This window comes from Clinocottus analis, unplaced genomic scaffold (genome assembly GCF_023055335.1).
Source record: "Clinocottus analis isolate CAN_PGR_092001 unplaced genomic scaffold, fCliAna1.0.p SCAF_12, whole genome shotgun sequence".
Taxonomy (NCBI): domain Eukaryota; kingdom Metazoa; phylum Chordata; class Actinopteri; order Perciformes; family Cottidae; genus Clinocottus; species Clinocottus analis.
The window spans coordinates 18,901,112-18,922,383 of NW_027175843.1; the positions used below are offsets into that span (position 1 = coordinate 18,901,112).

At 45.3% G+C, this 21,272-nt stretch overlaps 1 protein-coding gene across 1 annotated transcript in view; it reads right to left on the reverse strand.

Moving 5' to 3' along the window:
• Positions 1 to 16,557: 16,557 nt before the first annotated feature.
• plcl1 (phospholipase C like 1) overlaps positions 16,558 to 21,272 on the reverse strand; it is a 68,388-nt gene continuing 63,673 nt past the window's right edge. Inside the window, exon 12 of the mRNA XM_068572110.1 lies at positions 16,558 to 21,231. Within this exon, the coding sequence (XP_068428211.1) occupies positions 21,034 to 21,231 (198 nt within the window). The 3' untranslated portion in view covers positions 16,558 to 21,033. The remainder of the gene's footprint in view (positions 21,232 to 21,272) is intronic.

Genomic DNA, 21,272 nt, shown 5'->3' on the forward strand with positions numbered 1-21,272 from the left:
AAGGCGCCTGTGTGGTTCCTGCTCTGGTTCCTACTCTGGTTCCTGCTCCGGTTCCTCGTCATCTTGACCACAGCCTCCAGCTCTGCCCAGACCGGCCTCTGGCTCAGAAGTGACCAGAGCCTGTTAAAGGCTGAAAAGCCTGGGAAATGAACTTAACAGACAGGACAGAGGGACGACTGATGACACACACACACACGCACACGCGCACACACACACACACACACACAATGTCTAAAGAGATGTGGGACGGGCCGAGTATGTTGAAATATGTTCAAACGTTAATTTGAAGTTTCCAAACCGTATAGACATATACATTTATGTATATATTTAGAAATAGGTGTGTATATATACATATATATATTTATATATTAGACACATCAAAGCCAAGTCTCGTATTCGCTTTCAATAAACTTTAGACTCTCATTCTTATAGCAAGCGAAAGGCATGCGAGTATCTGCAACAAATTAATGTTTGCATTGCTATTTTTTTACTAAGCCAAATGTCTGCAGCGTATGTAACTGCATGTCGTACCTCTCTGTCTCCCCGACAGATATCCTGCCACTACACCTTTCATCTGTCCACTTTCCGGAGTGTATTTGGTATTTCTGTTAAAAAAAGGAACCTAAAGTGCGGGCTGACCTCCAGCTCACCTGTTGTTTCCTGTCATTCTCCAGCTGCTGGAATAAAAGGCAATAAAAGCCCCAGAAACAAACAAACAAAAGAAAATCAATCAATACTTCGAGTCGATGTCAGTGTTCTGTTTTATTTTCAGAACTAATGATATTATCTCAATGCAATGAAAGTACGACAAAAAGGATGCAATTGATTTCCACCTCGCCTAAATAAACACAAAAACACAACCGCGCAGACTCAAGTCAAGTCATCATTGACCAACTGGTCCGTCTCTTGCACGCTCATCCGGCCTCTCACGCCAGCTCCTCAGCAGACACACACACACACACACACACACACACACACACTGGTTATCATAAACCATTTGGCGGAGCAGCGCGGCCATCCTATACTTAGCCGAGTAAATGACTGGTGCCGCTTCCCGCGGACATGTATTGTGATCAGACTGTCATCTTGGAGGGACGTCTGCGGCCGCCCGCACACAGTCCACACGGGACACGCAACAGGAACACAACACGCCACACATCCACGCGGACGGGCTTGGCTGTCACTTTTCTGGTGGAAGCTGCAGCGTTGTTGCATGGTGTGTGTCTCGCCCGGCACACCTCCAGCTGAGAGCAGGCTGAGAGAGAGGGAGTCTGGGCCTCGAGCAAGAGACCATTAGAGGTGAGGAGTTTACCAGACCTCTACTGCTCCCTGTTGGCCACAGAGGAAACCTCCCACCTCACAGCACCCCGCTCCTCTTTTGAGGTTCCTCCACATTCATCTTCATGCTCTCAAAATGACTCCCGACTCAGAAACCTGCAGTGCTGTCTCTTGGAAAAGCCCCTCTCTCGCCCTCCCCTCTCTCCAGAACACAGAGTTGATTTGATCGCCGGTCCAAATACGCGGCGTCACTGCGGGATGACAGAGCCTGAGAAGTCGTCCTGTATGACAGCGTGCGGAGCAGCAACACTCATGTGCATCCACACAAGCGGCTCCAGTTGCAGCCGCTGACCGCCGCAACCTGTTATTCAAGCTTCTCTGCTGTAAACACACTCGCTTTCATCTCAGCCTCCTGATTTCAGAGAGAGAGAGAGAGAGAGGTGTCCTTGAGGGAATACACAAACACACACACACACACACACAGTGAGAGTCAGACTCTTTGTGTTGAGATGCACGAGCAGGGTGTACACTAGCGAGCTGCTATTTCTAGAAAATCAGTGGGAAATAATAACATGCGTTAAAATTATGGAGTTTTATTTTCTTGAAAAGTTGCTTACTCGATATGAATATTAGATTATTACATTTCTAAAGAAAGACTGAAAGAGTCAGCGGGGAGAAGTAACCAAAAACACCTTTATATAATATACAGTTAAATTGCTCCAATTTCTGATTTTAGATGTAAAACAATCCTCTTATGATGGAATACACATTTGTACATCTATAAAAATATTAATTATAATATATAAAACTACAGATAATAACAAGAATGTTTTTACTTTTACTAAATTTTGTTGATAATTATGGTTATTGATGCATTAATTCCTCATTTTAATGATGCAGCTGGTAAAAGTGAAGCTGAATGTAATGAGTTTATGTATATTACCCACTTCACCCATGATAATACAAGAGCCTGCGTGCACACTACAAGGGCCTGCGTGCATACACAAGAGCCTGCGTGCACACTACAAGGGCCTGCGTGCACACTACAAGGGCCTGCATACACACTACAAGAGCCTGCGTGCACACAGCAAGAGCCTGCGTGCACACTACAAGAGCCTGCGTGCACACAGCAAGGGCCTGCGTGCACACTACAAGAGCCTGTGTGCACACTACAAGAGCCTGCGTGCACATACAAGAGCCTGCGTGCACACAGCAAGGGCCTGCGTGCACACTACAAGAGCCTGTGTGCACACTACAAGAGCCTGCATACACACTACAAGGGCCTGTGTGCACACTACAAGAGCCTGCATACACACTACAAGGGCCTGCATGCACACTACAAGGGCCTGCGTGCACACTACAAGGGCCTGCGTGCACACAGCAAGGGCCTGCGTGCACACAGCAAGGGCCTGCGTGCACACAGCAAGGGCCTGCATACACACTACAAGAGCCTGCGTGCACACAGCAAGGGCCTGCGTGCACACAGCAAGGGCCTGCATACACACTACAAGAGCCTGCGTGCACACTACAAGAGCCTGCGTGCACATACAAGAGCCTGCGTGCACACTACAAGGGCCTGCGTGCACACTACAAGAGCCTGCATACACACTACAAGAGCCTGCGTGCACACTACAAGAGCCTGCGTGCACACTACAAGAGCCTGCGTGCACACAGCAAGGGCCTGCGTGCACACAGCAAGGGCCTGCATACACACTACAAGAGCCTGCGTGCACACTACAAGAGCCTGCGTGCACACAGCAAGGGCCTGCATACACACTACAAGAGCCTGCGTGCACACAGCAAGGGCCTGCGTGCACACAGCAAGGGCCTGCATACACACTACAAGAGCCTGCGTGCACACTACAAGAGCCTGCGTGCACATACAAGAGCCTGCGTGCACACTACAAGGGCCTGCGTGCACACTACAAGAGCCTGCATACACACTACAAGAGCCTGCGTGCACACTACAAGAGCCTGCGTGCACACTACAAGAGCCTGCGTGCACACAGCAAGGGCCTGCGTGCACACAGCAAGGGCCTGCATACACACTACAAGAGCCTGCGTGCACACTACAAGAGCCTGCGTGCACATACAAGAGCCTGCGTGCACACTACAAGGGCCTGCGTGCACACTACAAGAGCCTGCATACACACTACAAGAGCCTGCGTGCACACTACAAGAGCCTGCATACACACTACAAGAGCCTGCGTGCACACACACCATATGGCAATTCATAAAATGTGCTTAATCTGATATATCAATTGATGTGCGCCGCCTGTTTGTGCGTCACTTGCTTTTGTGTTCTCGGTGTTTTTGAAATTGCTCAGGCAGTGGGCGAAATCTGCATTTTAACCCCAAGCCACATTAATGGCGGGAGGTTTTTCAGAAAACCATCAAAAGGGGAAAAGAAAGAAATAAAGAAGTTCAAAAGCATTGATGGTTATTTAAAAAAAAAAAAAAAAGGGAGCTGGGGCGAGTGGAGAACAAGAGGTGGAGAAAGAGAGAAAAAGACGGAGCTGGAGGAGAGAGAGAAGATGCCGAGTCAGAGCGAGTCAGCAGCGACATGTGTTATTTATTTCCCCGTGTAAACACAGAGAGAAGGCAGACATAATCAATAGGAAACTCCAGATTGTAAATAGACGGCTCTAATAGCCTAAACACCGGCCGCTATAGTTACACTCTCACACACATATCAGCGGCACTTAGACTCCACACACAGAGACGAGGAGGGAGGCACTGCAGCAAAGAGAGAGAGAGAGAGAGAGAGAGAGAGAGAGAGAGAGAGAGAGAGAGAGAGAGAGAGAGAGAGAGAGAGAGAGAGAGAGAGAGAGAGAGAGAGAGAGAGAGAGAGAGAGAGAGAGAGAGAGAGGGAGAGAGAGAGAGAGAGAGAGAGAGAGAGAGAGAGAGAGAGAGAGAGAGAGAGAGAGAGAGAGAGAGAAGGGGCCAGACTGGGCGGGCCACCCTTATTTACCAATAAAGAGTCCTGATGAGAAGATAAACACACAGGAGACAGTCTGGGCAGGAGGAGGGAGGGAAGGAGGGAAGGAGGGAAGGAGGGAAGGAGGGAAGGAGAGAGGGAGGGACAGAGGGGATTTGAGCCTTTATCCTCCACTTTGTTCCAGCAATAAATAAGCAGGAGTGAGACGCTGAGAGTGAAAAGGTGTGAAGGTGTGAGGTCGGACATTCGGAGCGTTTTTATGAGCAACCCTGTTCAACGTTCTCTTTTTTGTTTTATTTTCACGTCCCCTCTCGCTGCTCTTCACCACCGTGTGTCCTGGTGCAGCGGCTTCAAGCTTTGAGTTAAACAACTTGTCCAACTGCAGCTGAACGGAAGAATGACGGCTGGATTGAAGTCAAAGAGCTCCACAAAAACCCATCAAGAGCATCAAAACACAAAGCAGAAGAAGACAAGACTTAAAGACGGTTCAAAAAAGCAAACACAATAATATGATATCGATGTGAGACGATGTCATTTGCCCATAACACAAGTTTACCTCACAAAGAGCATCTCAAATATGTTTACACAATTTTATCACTGAGCTCTTCCAGACATTTAAATGAAAAGAATAAAAATGGCTGCTCTGGAGTGCCGATAAAGGTGCGTGCTAAAGTAGTTGATCGTTGATCATTCAATCAATACGTCGATCCATATCCGTATAGTTCCACCTTTAGTTCTTAAGTGAGTTGAGCAACTTTTCCCAAACCTTTCCATACTTCCCGTAAGTTGGAAAGCAACTGCAACGGCTCATTTTCTCTGCCACCAAGTATCAGACTCGACCGCCGTTACAAACATGCATTACACGTGATTACATTTCATTTTTAATTACACCTTGTCTGCCGCTGGTACCCCGAGACATAAACTAGTGAGTGAAATGAGACCCGTCTCTCTCCGAACCCCCAAATTACTGCTCATTCGGTGATATGATTAGAGAGCAAACTTCCCGTAAACATCAAACCCAGACGCTTAAAAATAGCTTCTTATCAGTTCATATTTTTGTGGAAAAACATACGTTTGACAACGTGAGAATAACGGAGCGAGAGCTTTAAACTGATGCTCGTGCAAAAGCAGTCGCACTTGAGTTCATTGTGCCAGCTCCAGTGTGTGTGTGTGTGTGTGTGTGTGTGTGTGAGTGTGTGTGTGTGTGTGTGTGGTTTGGGTTGCTCATGCGGGTGTCAGAAGTCATCAGGGTGAGGCTGAGCGGCGACCCCATGACCCCCATCAGAGATCAGAAGTGGAGCACTTAGCGTCCCCCCCTCCCTCCCCTTCCTCTTCCTCCACCTTCCCCTCCTTCTCCTCCTCCCCCTCCTCCTCCTCCTCCTCCTCCTCCTCCTCCTCCTCCTCCGTGATCCACGCAGACGGCCTTCTCTGATTCCAGCGCTGCAGCTAATAAAGGCGGCAGGAGACTAATTGGAGTCAACAGTTGGAGTCCTTGAGAGGAGGAGGGACCTTAAAGGCCTCGCTGTCACTCAGCGGGCGGCTCTGCCTTCTTTAAACAACTGATATTATACCCAAAGTCAAACAGGAAATCCACTCCAGCAGGACGACGTGTGTAAAGAGAGAAGCCGTCGGGTTTACCGAGGAGGGACCGCTTTGTGGTTTTTTTTTTGCATTTAAAAAAAAAAAGAAAAGAAGGAAAATCTTAATTCTTCGAGAAGTCTACTTCAGAGTCGAAGAGAGCGGGAGGTCAAGTGCTCCAGTCTCATCAATTACCAGAACACAGTGCACGACCTGGCCCGCCACATGGCGTCAATTGGAAAAGAGCACTTATAAAAGTAATACGGGGCAGGTGATTGGGTGAACCACCTGTCAATCAAACTCCAAGCATCAAAGTGCAGTTTCTTTTGTCCTTCTTTTAATGAAGAACTCTCTAAATCTCATATATACGAATATGTGACGTCACTGCGGCGGCTACACGCTCACCTCTCCAGGAGCCGCAGAGCTGCCGCCGCCCAAACACACCTGAGCCGACAGAAGCTCCTCCCACCTGCCGTGCAAGGTGAACATGGACACCTGTCTCCACACAGGAAGGTCTGCCAACGTGTTCATGGTTCACACGGTCGTGTTGTATTAATGTGTGTGTGTGTGTGTGTGTGTGTGTGTGTGTGTGTGTGTGTGTGTGTGTTGGCAAATTACATATACAAAAAGAAATCTCTGCACACAATTGACACTGTTTTAGACACATTTATGAACTATTACTATATTAATTGTATTAATTATTTTCTTCTTTGTTGTTATTTTGGTATTTATTCATAGCTATAATTTAAAAAAATGTAATTAGGTTTATTGCTCAAGATTCACTGTTTATTATGTGTGTTTATTGTTTATCTGAACAAATAATAATAACTATTGAATAACCAGATTTAAGGGTTCATATCGCAAGAATCTATGTGTGTGTGCAAAAAAAGAAAAAAGGATATTAGTCAATAAAAGCGGAGCAGATTTTTCTCTCAATTAAATAAATATATATATATATATATATATATATATATATATATATATATATATATATATATATATATATATATATATATATATATATATATATATATATATATATATATATATATATATATATATAAATAGCAGAAAGGCCAGAGGGACGAGTGATAATGGCGCCGTGGGGATGAACCTGCATCCTGCAGCTCGTCCCCCGTCTCCGTCTCCGTCCTGGAGGTTGCTGTCTGCAGCCGTTAGTTGCCGGTGTTGCGTGGGAGCCGTTGCTTCCTGAACGCTCGCTTCACTAAAGTCGACCGAGCCGCTTTCTGAGGAGCAAAAGACGAGAAGTTTCTTGCCAGGCCTTCTGGGTAAAGCTGCGTTTAAGAGGCAGCGATGGCTGACCTGCTGCTGAGCAACAGACACTCACTGAGGTGTGTGTGTGTGTGTGTGTGTGTGTGTGTGTGTGTGTGTGTGTGTGTGTGTGTGTGTGTGAGCTGCGGTGCGTTTGCTGATTTGAAAACGAGAAACATGAATATCAGAAACCCAGCGCTTCCTCTCCTTGTGGAGGACGTGAAGGTCCAGAAGAAGAAGAAAGAAAACATTTCATGAACATTCATCAATGTGCGTCATCACTTTCACCTGCAGCTCTACGGCTCCTCTGAAGCTTCCTCTGTCCTTTCCTCTGTCCTTTCCTCTGTTGTTTCTTCTGTCCTTCTTTTCTTTTCTTTTCTTTCGGACGAGCAAAAGCAGAACAGTTAGAGAACGAGAGCAGACATGGAGCCAAGTGCCTGCAGCGGGGCGCCTCATCCGGCCCTGCAGGAGGTGTGTGTGTGTGTGTGTGTGTGTGTGTGTGTGTGTGTCTGCAAATGTGGATGGGTGGATGCTTGCATGCTTGTACGGATGAGGCAGTGTGTGTTTCTGTGTGTATGTGTGTGTATTCACAAACTTTCTGAGCAAATTTACAGGAATCAAACAGGAAATAAAAAGGGAATAAAATGGAGGTACGCAGGTTATGTGCTGAGTGTGTTCTTGTGTCACGTGCAGATACAAGCTAAACGTTTAACATATTATGTGCAGATGTAATTTATTAATTGTCAAATAAACCCTTCAATGTGTCTAATACACACTGTGTGACATGTGCAGTGTGTGAGGTTCACTTCAAGTAAAAACTAATAGAAACAGAAATAGATTCAGTAGAACTCTTTAATTAGCATGCCGGCCATTTCACTGGATTTGGTGCATGATTATAATTCCATTAAATTTAGACAAAAAAAACAAGCCCTAGAATTACATTTATTTCTCCTCAAGTTCACGATTTAAAAAACAAAAAAAACATTTCATATCCCTATACACTCCGTTTGCAGTACTGTCTCTCACCAACCGAAGGGTCGCCGGTTTGCGAGGATCGCCACAAAGTCGGCGACGTCGCCGTGAAATACGTTGGACTGCAGTTTGCATTCATGAGGAATTTCTCTGCAAAAAAAAACAACAAAAAAAAACAAAACAAACAAGGCTTTTGCTTTCCAGTTGCTCCGTGAACCGCGACGAGGCCTCTGGTTATCCTCACTGTACCAACAGGCTCTCTGAGACTCCGTACACACAAACAGACTCCACACACACACACACACACACACACACACACGCAGCAGTGTGTAGCGGTTCTATTGGGGCTCTTCACATTGTCCAGACGGCCCGGTGTCAGGCAGCGAAATGAATGGCTGTTTATATTAGAAGGCTGGTTTAATGAATTAGACCCACAGCTCCTCTGTGTCAGGGACCAGACCCTCTCTCCCCCCTCCTCCCCCCTCCTCCCCCCTCTTCCCCCCTCCTCGCCCCCTCCGCTCAAAAGCTCGGGGGAGACACCCTGATTGCGTCCTCCGGGACGGGCTCGTCGGGACGCCCGACGGCGCCCCTCGCAGGACGGACTCCCTGCTTATTTACAAAGGGCATCTGGCTTCCCCCTCCCCCTCCCCCTCCCCCTCCCCCTCCACTCGGCCTCACCCGTGGCATCTCCCCCCCCCCCCCCCCCTCCCTCTCCTTGGTATAGCTGGGATGGGCAGAGGCCGGCCCGTGTGTGTATACACGTGTGGGAGGGGAATGGATTACTGAGCGACGTGCGCGTGTTTGAACAAATATGTATACAACGTGAGGTTTGCCACCCAGCCGTACGTATACACAGGCCTCCTCCTCTGGCTCTGCTCACGCCCGGAGAGAGGAAGAGGAGGAAGAGGAGGAGGAGGAGGAGGAGGAGGAGGAGGAGGAGGAGGATGTCGCCTCGCATCTCCGTCACAGAGCGGAGGAGACGAGCTTCTGACTTTGCGCCTTGGGATAGACATGGAGTAACAGATGGAGGGGAGGAGGGAAGGAGGAGAGGATGAAACGAGGAGAGGAGAGGAGAGGAGATGAGGAGAGGAAACAAGAGACAAAAGAAGAGGAGAGGAGATGAGGAAACAAAAGGCGAGAGGAGATGAGAGGAGAAGAGGAGAGGAAACAAGAGACGAGAGAAGAGGAAACAAAAGGCGAGTGGAGAGGAGAGGAGAGAAGGAAACAAGATGGGAAGTGAAAGAACAAGAGGGCAGAGGAAACTAGAAAGAGCATTTCCTGCTGAAAATGCGTTGGAATGCAAAAGGCTGAAGCTTATAGCTGAAATATTTGAAGGAAATAGCTGAATATAGCTGAACATAGTGGAATATAGCTTAAATTAGCTAAATATAGCTAAATATATTTGAAAATGAAAGAATAGCTGAATATATGTAAAAACAGCTGAATATATTAATGCAGCTGAAAATTGCGGAATAGATGAATATATAAATAAATAGCAAATCATTATTGAAAATATAGAAAAGGCAAAATACCTGCTGAAAAATGTTACAGTTCAACATCATTTAATTGAACTGTTGAAAATCCTTGTCGTTTAAATGTATCATTGGAAAAGTTGAAAGGAAAACTGCATCATCTAAATCAGAGGTGTCAAACATACGACCCGGCCCGCCACAGTGTCCAGTCCAACAGAAGAAAAAAAAAAGTTGTTTTTTTTAATATTGAAGTCTGCCATAAGTGGGGTTTGAACCACTGACCCTTTGCTTCTAAGACGGAGATGCTAACCACTGATCCACAGGCGCAGTTGGTGAGAGACCTGATATTATTGAGTGTCTACAAAACCATCTGTCAAACCTCAGAACGTGAACGTCAGTGACGCTGTTAATCTTGACGTCTATAACCAAAGTGACCTGCACACACGCGCGCACACACACGAACGTGCACGCGACCATAATAACACGTTAACGCGGCCGTTCGCGCGCACACGGCCGTGCACGCGCGCGGCCGTTGAGGCGCGGGCGCACCCGTTGGCGAGCGTTTACACGCGCGGCCGTTTCACGTTAGTGGGCGTTTACGTGTGCTGCCGTTCACGCGCGAGCACGGCCGTTCATGTGCGCGACCCGTTCGCGTGTGCGGCCGCTTACGTGCCTGCTGCCTGCAGATGCACAGACCAAAGGGCTGCTGCTGGGGACGGACCGGCTCTCCCATTCAGTCGGACCTCAACACGTCTTATCTGTTGGATTCCTATCGACCGCAGTTTACGGCAGAAGACAAGATTTCCAACGTTTTGAGCTATAAATTATGTCCAAAGAGTATACGGTTTGGAGTAGAGAGCAAGTTTAAAATATGTGTATCGCCAAGTGCCCTCGCTCTGGAGTCTGACGTCACCGCTGTGAGCTGCCCAACACACAATAATGAGAAAGGCAGAAAAGGTGCGGAAAAACTATAAAACGAAAACGCCGACAGTTAAAACAATATAGGATATATCAAAAAAGATGAGTAATACAATAACAGCTAAACGTTTTGTCAACATTTTAAAGGTGGAATGGTGTCTCTAGCTGGAGGCATGACAGAGCCTTTACCTTTTGAAGTTGAAGAGTTGAAAGCGGATTTGAAGATGTTCTTCATTGGAAACCATTCATTTTTTTTTTATAAAAAGCTGAATAATTTTAAAATTTGAGTAAATATGAAAAATGTAAAAGCGTAGATTAATAGCTAAAGGTTTTGTCAACATGTGAAATTTTAAATATTGTCTCAAGCTCAACGTATGAAGAAACTGTAAACGTTTGAAGTTGAAGATGATTTGAAAATTTCCCCATTGGGTCCCATTATAAAAAAAATCATAAAAAGCTTAATAATTCAAAGATTTGAAAAGTCTGAAATATGAAAAGTCTTAGCCATCGTGTCCTTAGGTAACTGAATATTTTTATAATTGAACTTTTTTCTGTAGCTGAAAATATGAAAGAGTTGAAGAGGTCCAAAATACGGATGGAAGAAATAGAATAATAATAAAAAGTTTAATAAAGATTTGAAGAACAATAGTTGGAATGCTTGCAGCATTCCAACTAACTAAAGGGGTGAGGAGAGGAAACAAGACAATGAGGAAGAGGAGCAGAGAAGGAGAGGAGGCCTAGCAAATGGAGGAGAAAGGAGAGAGGACATAGGAATGGAGGACGAGTCTCAAGTGGAGCTTCAATAGTTTGATGAAGAGAGAAAATATATACTTAAAAAAAAGAAAGAAAACAGAATGAAGCTGACAATCTTCTACACACACACACACACACACACACACACACACACACACACACACTCACACACACGCTTCAGGAGCAAGTCACCCACTGTTCGCAGGCGGCCGTGTGAGATGAAATGATTCCTTCTTGCCTCCATAAGCCGGTAATCATTTTTTTTTGCACTCATCCTCCGTCATTTTCTTTTGTCGTCTCCCTCGCCCGCTCCCTCTCTCTCCCCCGTCTCTAATTTACCCAGCATCCCGCGGTGCACAAGGAGCCTTGCACGCAAATTGCCTTTGTCCATTTGCGTGCAAGGCTGGGTACAGCGTGTGTGTGTGTGTGTGTGTGTGTGTGTGTGTGTGAGAGAGTCTTTAGCAGCGGGGTGGTGGGTTGAGATTGCTGTAATCACAGAGTGCTACCTGTTCATTAAACACACAGTGGGAACCCTGCTTACAGCGTTTAGGAACCAATTAAAGCAGCACAAGCTATTAACATTAGCAACATTAGCTAGAGTAGTGTGTGTGTGTGTGTGTGTGTGTGTGTGTGTGTGTGGGAGGGCCTGTTTGGGGACAGAAGACAATTCAATATACAAGAGTTTCAGTCATTTGCTGAAGTGACTTTGTGACTAACAGGCAAACTGCTGATTGATGGAGTTTGTGGTCGAGTGAGGGATAAATGAAAAGGAGGCGCGCATGAAGAAGGGAGGATTCGGGACAATACCGAGGAGGTGAAATCCAAACTTTAGCGAGTTTGTGAATGGCCGTGATTATGCGACAATGCCGGCGGAGGTGTGATTGCTCAGGCGGTGGACCGGTGGGGTCTGTAATTACCGACACACACTCTCACAATGGAGCGTGATTTTAAAGGAGATTGACGGAGCCGGGTTCAAGGAACGATTCAGCCAATGAGAGCAACTTTGTCGAGGGACAGAGAATGGATCTGACTTTTCTTTTCTTCTCTCTTTCAAAATAAAAGTTTGATTCTAGAGGATGAAATTCAGATACAATTACCCGCATTTTCCTTCACGTGGAACAGAGGAGAAAAATACCTCGCTGATCGGCGATTACGTTTAAGATCACACACACGCAGCGTTTAAGTGTTATCTTTAACATCCGGCATGATTATGAGCAAGAGTTGCCGAAAATCCGTCCTCAAGCGGTCCCTGAGTTTTCCCCTCCGTGGTTCAGGGCCTGAACAACATCCCACATGCTAGTAACACAACTTTCTGGAAGGTTTAGGACCAAAGGAATAAGAATCAGGAACAAAAATCACTGCAAAGCAAAGCTGTGACATATTGGGAAGATGTTTTAGTAAAAAAAAAATTGTGTTGTTCAAATAAAACATTTTATTTACTTAAAATAATAATTTAAAATAAAAAAAAAATGAAATGAAGTCAAAATTATTAGATAAAAAGCCTAAATTATGAGATTAAAAAGTCATTATTATGAGATAAAAAGTCAAAATTATGAGATAAAAAAGCCATTATTATGAGATAAAAAAAAATCATTATTATGAGATAAAAAAGTCATTATTAGGAGATAAAACGTCAAAATTATGAGATAATTTAAAATTTTTATCTCATAACAATTACTGTTTTTTTTGTGGCGGAAATGGGCTTCCATAAAAAAAAAAGCAAAGTTACCTGTTCTGTGAGAAAACATTGTTGGCTTTGTGCGCGCTACGGCTTTAAATCTTCAGGAGCTTCTGCTGGTGCTCTACGACCCGGAAGCAGAAACATCCGCCCGTCAGGGAAGACTCTGCTTTCAAAATAGGTTTATACGGTGATGGATTTTGTTCGATTCCCACGAGCCTCACGGTTACGTGGATGTGTTTGCGAGTGAAATCCCACTTTGTTAAGAGGAACTTATCCCGAGTTTAGTGAAACGTTACGGTCGCTGCAGCGAGTTCACAGACTTACGTGACAACTCAATGAATAATTAACTTCTTTTTCTCGAAGTTCAGGCGCTGGGGTGGAAAAGGTCGATCATCCGCCAATTCACAGATGTCTCTCTCCCAATGTAAGTCATAAAAATACCGTTATGGAGCCAAATGTCACCCAGTTGTACTTCCACCGTTTGGCCACTAGGTGCACGGTGCTTGATGCTTGACGGGTATGTCGACCATGTTCTTAAACTACAGCTCAGGCTTTGAAGGAATGTCCTCAGATTTGCTCGTGAGCTCGTGAAGAGGGAGACGAACGTTCGCACCGACTCTCATTTCTTTCTCTTTAAAGACATTCCACTCCAAAACCATGAAAGTCCACTTTGTGGTCGGCACTCGATGAGTCAGAGAATCAAGCAAAGACAATGAAAAAAGGGACAGTTTGAGTCTTTTAAAGAGGAGTTGCATGCAGGATGGATCCACAGTCCGTATATAATCTACTGTAGATGACAATTGGCCTTTATTTTAGGAGGTTAAAATAAGTTTGCATGAAAAGCTGAGCCAAATGTCACGGCAATACATTTGATAATAAAGATATTTAAGCCGAGGGACCAACACAGAAACAAAGAGTGAAAATCAAAAACAGGGATGAGGCTTTATTTGCAATCGGACAGGTGGTTTCACACAAATATATAATTTTGAATCCATCAAAACTTCAGCGTCGTCTCCTCTGCGCCACATTTAATCTCCTCATAACGAAGGACCATCAAGCCTGCAGCATAATTGTTCACGAGGTGAGGTAGAAACACGCGGCGCCATTGTCCTTCTGCCTTAGTTAAAAGGTGGGTAAATAAGGTGCAATTTAGAGACTTTTAAGAGATGATTTATTCCCCTCTCCTCCTCCTCCTCCCTCTCGCCTTAATCACAGTGAAATTACCGCTGGGTGAGGGCTGTCATTAAAAAAAAAAGAAGAAGAGGCACTTGCTTTCGAGGCGCTAATAGCACGGCGCTAACAGTTTTCAACGGGCCGCGCATTACCCCGCTGAGCGTGTGCGCCGCGGAGGACGCCTCGTGCAGGTCTATTTGTAGTTTTCCGGCGCCTGATAACTGTGATAACTACGCTGAGGAAGATGACTTCCAGAGCCGCGCACGCTGGTTTCCACTCCGACAGGACGCGCCGCCGCTCAGTCGCCATTAGCCTCAACACGAGCTTGACTTTTTACCTCACCCCGACGCACTCCGGCTGTACACGCGCGCCATTACCGCTGCCGCCGCCGCCGCTGCTTCCTGTCTCTCTCTCTCTCTCTCTCTCGGGTCCGGCCCCGCGGGTGGACGTCCCTCAGGGCGGCTCGTGGCCCCGGGCTACAGGACCCCGCCGGCGGGCGTAGAAGTGACGCGGCCAACGGCCTCCAGATGTTGGCCTGCATTAGGGCCTGACAGCCTGTCATGTCGCCGCCCACGCTAACCGCGCAGCCCCATCACCTCCCATCTGCCGCGCGACACCTCCTGAGGGAGCGGCAGGGAGGCCGGGAGCCGGAGCGGCGGCTGAAAGACTGCCCTACATGCAGCATACCACATCCCAACATCAGCAGCACTGTGGCATCCAGGCCGGTGTTACAAACCACACAACAAGGTCTGTCTCCATCTACAGGCAACATCTCCAACAATCAGTTTCTTGAGGAAACTGATTTTTATGTAACAGAACGCGGCGTTAAAAACTTTAAGGCCTTCAGCTCTCTGGTGTGAATTAAAGAGCAGAAATCACAAGATGTCATCAAATGAATAGATCCAGACTTTTTTAATGAAGTGAAAATGACAAAATGTTGTTTTGTAGCTTCTCTAATTGTACATTTAATCTCTTTGGATTTTCAACTAAACATAATTGTGTATTATATCAGTATACGTGGTCAAATAAAGAAGGGATTTCACGGCGTCCACACGGACACAACTTAATCAATTTATTATAAAATAATTAGAAGATTAATTGACGATGAAAAAAACAATCCTTAGTTATTGCCATAATATATAAACTGATTCCACAAGGCCCGATATAAAAAAAACTACTTAAATAATTAAAACAGATTGAAAAATAAGGAAAAAAACTTTGAGAAAAATACTTTGCAAAGATTAGATAGAAGCCTGATGAAAATGCCTGTTCAGCATTTTGCATCTTAAATATGAGTTTAAATAAATGATCTGCACAGAGCGACCAGCTTGACCTGAGAAATTATTTTGAGATCGACCCAAAAAGAAGATCGCTTGATGTGTGGCGCCCCCTGCTGGACGTGCAGAGCAACAGCATGTGTGGGTTACTTCAGACCTTAAAGTCCTGGTCACCGTTTCCCAGACGCAGAATTGTGTCTCTTAATTTTATTTAAACACATCATGTGACTCAAGATTGAAGTTTTCTAGTGGAGTTTTTAATCATTATTATTTTTATCTCCATTAACCGATGAAAATAAATTGTAATGTTTTGTAATGATTTACGTTGTCGCAATAATTTCAGAGACTCAAGTGATACCCTAAACATTTTTATCAAAATTAGCTTTTTTTTTAACCACCAACACTTTACAACTAAAAGTGATTAAAAAATATTAAAAATAATTAAAAGCAAAAAGGCCGAACCCTGAAAAGATTGCACAATAGTGCCCCAAGTAGGCAACGAATCTTCTGTCGTTCAATGAATCAATTAATGTGTGAAATGTGTTTTGTGTGCACACATTTAAATGTGTGCAACGAGTTCAGCTCTCAGATTAATGTCGTGCTGTAAAAGGTTCATTGTTTCCTTCTCAATCCAGGTGGATTACGCAATAAATCCTTCATGAAGATTATGTTTGAAAGAGAGGATTCAAATTTCATAATTTGAGGATGTTTGTGATGCAGTTGAACTGTGTCGTGTTGTATTACTTGTGTTGTAAATAATACTAGTAATAATAAAGTATTGTTTTGTACTGAGAGGTGTTTTTTAATTTTTTTTTAGCTTTTTTGGGAAAAAGCCTAAAAGGCTGCCAGTAAAAATGTAAAAAAGACAACAATAAGTTTAACTTATTCATAAACGTAGTATATATATATTGTAGTTGTACTGCAAACACACAGGAGAGAGATCACATACCAGAACAGCGTCAGAGAGACATAAACAAAGAATAAAACAATGAACAATAAAGAGTGAACAATAAAGAGTGAACAACAAAGAGTGAACAACAAAGAGTGAACAACAAAGAGTGAACAATAAAGAGTGAACAATAGAGTGAACAATAAAGAGTGAACAATAGAGTGAACAATAAAGAGTGAACAATAAAGAGTGAACAATAAAGAGTGAACAATAAAGAGTGAACAATAAAGAGTGAACAATAAGGAGTGAACAATAAAGAGTGAACAATAAAGAGTGCCACAAGAGGATTTGTTCAGGAAAAAAAATCACTTTATTAAGTCTGGGATACATACTCTTGTTATTTTAGATTACTTGTCAGATAGAAAACACAGTAGCTTTTCAAAATAAAAGCAAGGTCCATTTAATTAATTATATTTATTTATGTCTCTTAATTAAAACACACTTCAATAAATATTTTTTTTTTCGTCCTTCTATTTTACAAAAGAAAAATAAAACATACAGTGACTGTAAGAACAGGGAACAACACTGGATTAAAACGGGTCGGCACAGGTACTAAAGAACCTAAAATACCTTTTACACACACACCCTAAAATACCTTTTACACACACACACACACACACACACACACACACACACACACAACTTGGTCCACGTCACTATATGGCAGGTATAAACAGCTCGTTTTGATTATTCAAATGAATGTAAAGCACTATTTGAGCACTGGTCTGCAAAGACAGGTATTAGCATCACACACACACGCACACGCACACGCACTCACACACACACGCACACAGAAGAGCACAGAGAGAGCCGGGTTAAGACACGCAGGGTCAAACAGAGACAGGGGTCATGGGGTCAGAAAGAAAACACGATAGTGAACATCGTAGTAAAGCACTGAAGTGAGCGGAGGTAAACGTAGCATCAGGTAAGTGACGTATGAGGGGATGGGAACACACGTCCAGAGGATCATACCGGTGTTTCTGCAGATTATATATATTGTAAAGATCATATATAGTGTCTGCTTGCCTTACTGAAGACTAATGCATCTATTATATCAGAACTTTGGTGTGAAACTCGCTGAACGTCACGCTCCCGGGTCACAAAAGTAGCCTGTGAGACGTGTGTTGTCAGTCCGGTGCCGTCTTTTATATTGCACGGCCGTGCGTATCACAAAATTGCCTTCATTTGCATCGCCACAATGTGATAGTTTAGCATTTAATGAACCCGGGCTCGATGCTCGACGCTCGCTGGCGTGAATTAGCTTGAAGCGAGTCTCTGCACGCCGACTCTAACGACGTTAACGGCGACCAACGGGGGAAGAAAGCACATCGCATGTGTTTATTGTTCAGATGAAACAGGATGTGGAATCAAAATGGTTAAAAATAAGTAGGTTAAATAATGCGGAAACACTGGTATGTGCCTTTTGGAGCGACAAATTAGTGACTCGTGTGTTGACGCGCTGCAAAGGTCTCCATTAAAACCACGAGCGGCCATTTTGTTTTTTCTTCAGTCATCAGTAATGTTGCTCGTCGACAGCTCGCGCCTCATGAATTATTGTGAGAACGAAGTTTAACAAGCGGAGCGAGGAAAGACCGACACCCGACCCCTCACGTTCACCTGCACAAAAGTTAAACCCTCGCGGCGTCCATCTTCCCCCCCGTGTCCCGTCGCCCGGCTCGCCCTCCGACCTCGCGTCCTGAGCGGGCCGGAGCACAGAAAGCTAATACTGCGGTTTGTTTTACTGGAGCCGATGCATCATTGATGCGGAGAGATCCACCTGGCAGGTAAGCAGATCCCTAAGAGAGGACCCTGTGAAAGGTCTAGCACACACACACACACACACAAACACAAACACACACACGTAAAACGTCGCCTGCTTCGGTGCATTTGACAGGAAACATGGCAAAACGGTTTGGCAATGATTGTGTGTCTGCGTGTGTGTGTGTGTGTGTGTGTGTGTGTGTGTGTGTGTGCATGGGGGGGGAGGAACCTGTTTGCACCCGTCAGGCCAGGAATTAGGGCACCGTGGTATCCTGACAGACGTGAGCGCGCCAGCGAAGAGGCACACACACCCCGAGGCCTCCGGTGAGTCAGACTGTTATAAATAGCCGGAAACAACAGGTGCTGCCACTCCGTCTATCGCTCACGGCGCTCTGCAGGTGTGCCGAGCACCCGTGAATCCAACATCAGCATCCTCCTCCTCCTCTTCCTCCTCCCTTCAACCTTGGCTCTCTCTTCACTACATGTCGTCTTCTTTTTAAAAAGCTTCTCCCCGCGAAAAATGGAAGAAAGTAATAATGAGTGGGTCGACCTCCTCCTGTGCCTCAGTAAGTCGTAGCCGGTGGAGCAGCGGCATCGGCATGGAGGGAAAAAGGTGTAGATGAAGGGACACACACTCGTCCCTCGCACCAGACGCTACGGCGCTCAGCCGGGATCCTCCCGCCTCCCTTCCCCCCGTCCCAAAGGGCAGAATTAAAAACATTCACCGTGTCTTCTACGCAGAAAAAGTTCACTCGCGTCCGCTTCGTTCAAGCTTTTTTTTTGCGGGGGCGAAGCGGACGCACATTTGTTCCCAAGCCCCGAGATTGTGAGTACTTTTTATTTAACACAATTGTTTTAAAACACACCTGCTCTACTTTTATTTTACTCAATCGATCTTCACAAAACTCCTTTTTTAAATATATATATATATCTCCAACATGTTAATCCTTGGGAACCAAGAAGCGTTAAGATCCTTCCCCGGGGAATAGATTATAATCTGTTACAAACTCCTGTGGGTTACGCAGCGTTACAAAATACAAGAGTACGAGTACAAAAAGCTGAATTAAAGGAGCGGGTTTCCTCCTGCATGACTTAAGAAACACGCGGTTTACACTCAAAAGGCCGAAGAGGAACGCCGTCACTCGCAGGTAAACACAACATCAGTAGCACCTGCTGGACACCTTTTGTTCTTTTTTTTAGTTATTTTAGTTTTTTTACACACATTTATGAGCATCACTGAGCTGTAAAGTTAGTTTTACTGTCTTCAATCCTTCAGTCGGCACACAGCCGCTTGTAACGTACCGTAAGAATTATTGCTACATGGATACAGTGTACTTCATCAATGCTGCAGGAATCCGTTACACACACACACACACAAACACACACACACACACACACACACACAGACTGCAGTATCCGATTACGGCCTCTCGTCTCCGCTGCAGCCGCTCTCCTCTCGTTTCAGCCAGCCGACTCTTTTCGGGAAAAAAAGAACAACGAGAGCCCGAGTGTGCGTTTCTGCTTGCTGGTTTCTTTACCCACAATGCATCAGTGGAGCAGCTCGATGAGGAAACGTTTGTGCGTGGGGATTTTAAGTCCTCAGATACTGTAAAATAAGAATAAAACACAGTTTTTACAGACTGTCTTTCTCTTTTTACTGCCTTAACGCTTCATTGTGTTGCTGTTTTTAATCGTGTTATTTCGTCTGATGTTCTTATTGTATCCGTTGGTTTCATGTGTTGTACTGTTTGACCTCACGTTGCCTTTTGTTGGGCCTCTTCTTTTCGTTTTAGTGCCTCGCTTTGTCCGCCGATGCACTTTGTAAACTGTTTATGAAAAAGCCGCCACATAAATAAAGTTATTATTATTATCCGTGTAGTTATTTCCGGCCTTTAAACAGACGGGACACACAGAAGAGGCTCCATGAAGCAGTACATGTTTACATGAAGGAGACTTTCCACGTCTCTGAAACTCCCAAACCTCGTGAGATAAACTGTTTTTCATCCAGAGACTCATTTTGTCCGGTAGCTTTTTTGGAGGAATTTAAACAGCTGACATTTGTTTTTTGATTTTTCGGGCGGTGAGCCGCGAGGCCACGCCCCCTTTCCTGCACGGGAGAGTCGTTACGCAATCTCTCTGAGGTTTTTTAATCTCTTTCTGGTAATTTTGTGCCTTTTCGTAATAGTTTTTGGTCTTTTTATAGTTGTGTTTTTGTGTGTGTGGTCTTTGTAGTTGCTTTGTGTGCATCTTTGTTGTAATTTTGTGGTTGTTAAGCCCACTTTAAAGTCAGAGAGTCTCTTTGTGGTCACTTTGCCTCTTTTCGTAGCAGCTGAGAGTCTCTTTGCAGCTGTTTCGCATCTCTTTGTAGTTGTGTGTCTCTTTGTGGCCCCTGTGCTGGGAGGCTGAGAGGCCAGTTTAGTAATCCATACAAGATCTAATCATCCAAATTTGATTTAAAATCTTTGTGTTGTTTTGTAGTTCAATTACAGAAACAAAGTGTCATAATACTACTTTTTAAAAAGCCCACACCTAAAAAATCCAGGCTACTTAAATTCATTACATTCCACCTGTGTGTTTTTGTGGGTCACATCCTGTCTGTCAGTGTCGTAAGCATGTAAACAAACACACACGCGCACACACACACACACACAGGTAAGCGTGTTGCCTTCCAGAGGGTTCGAGCTGAAGCTCCGCGTCTCCGCCCTTCTTCTACCAACACAAACACAAACATGGGCTCCGTCGTCGCCGAGCATTCTTCCGTCTATCATTTCCTCTCTAAAAACCTGCCGAGTAACAACATTGAATCGCGAGGACGGAGCCGCTGAAAGGTCGGAGAGAACCCGTGTGGAGAGTCACGGCGAGGCTTCGACAGATACGCTGCTCCGGTCTCGGGTGTAGTCGACACATACTTCACTGCATGAAGGGATGATGACTCTTTCTCGCTCTCACATCTCCTCTTCTTCATCATCCCCTCCTCCTCCATCCTTCCTCCTCTGTCCACTCCCTCTTCGTCAGATGCGTCCGTTGCCGTGCGTGCTGGCCCGGCGGCCCGGCAGAGGGTGGGAGGAGTAGTGCAGCTCGGCGGTGGAGAAGGTGGAGGAGTTGGAGGAAGAGGAGCAGGTGAGTCCGCAGGCTTCGCAGGCCAGAGCCAGCTGCCTCAGCGCATCCAGGGAGTCCATCTTAGCGCCGCGGAGCAGATCGCTCTGACCCTGCGGCGCACGGGGGAGACACACATTACACTCACGCATGC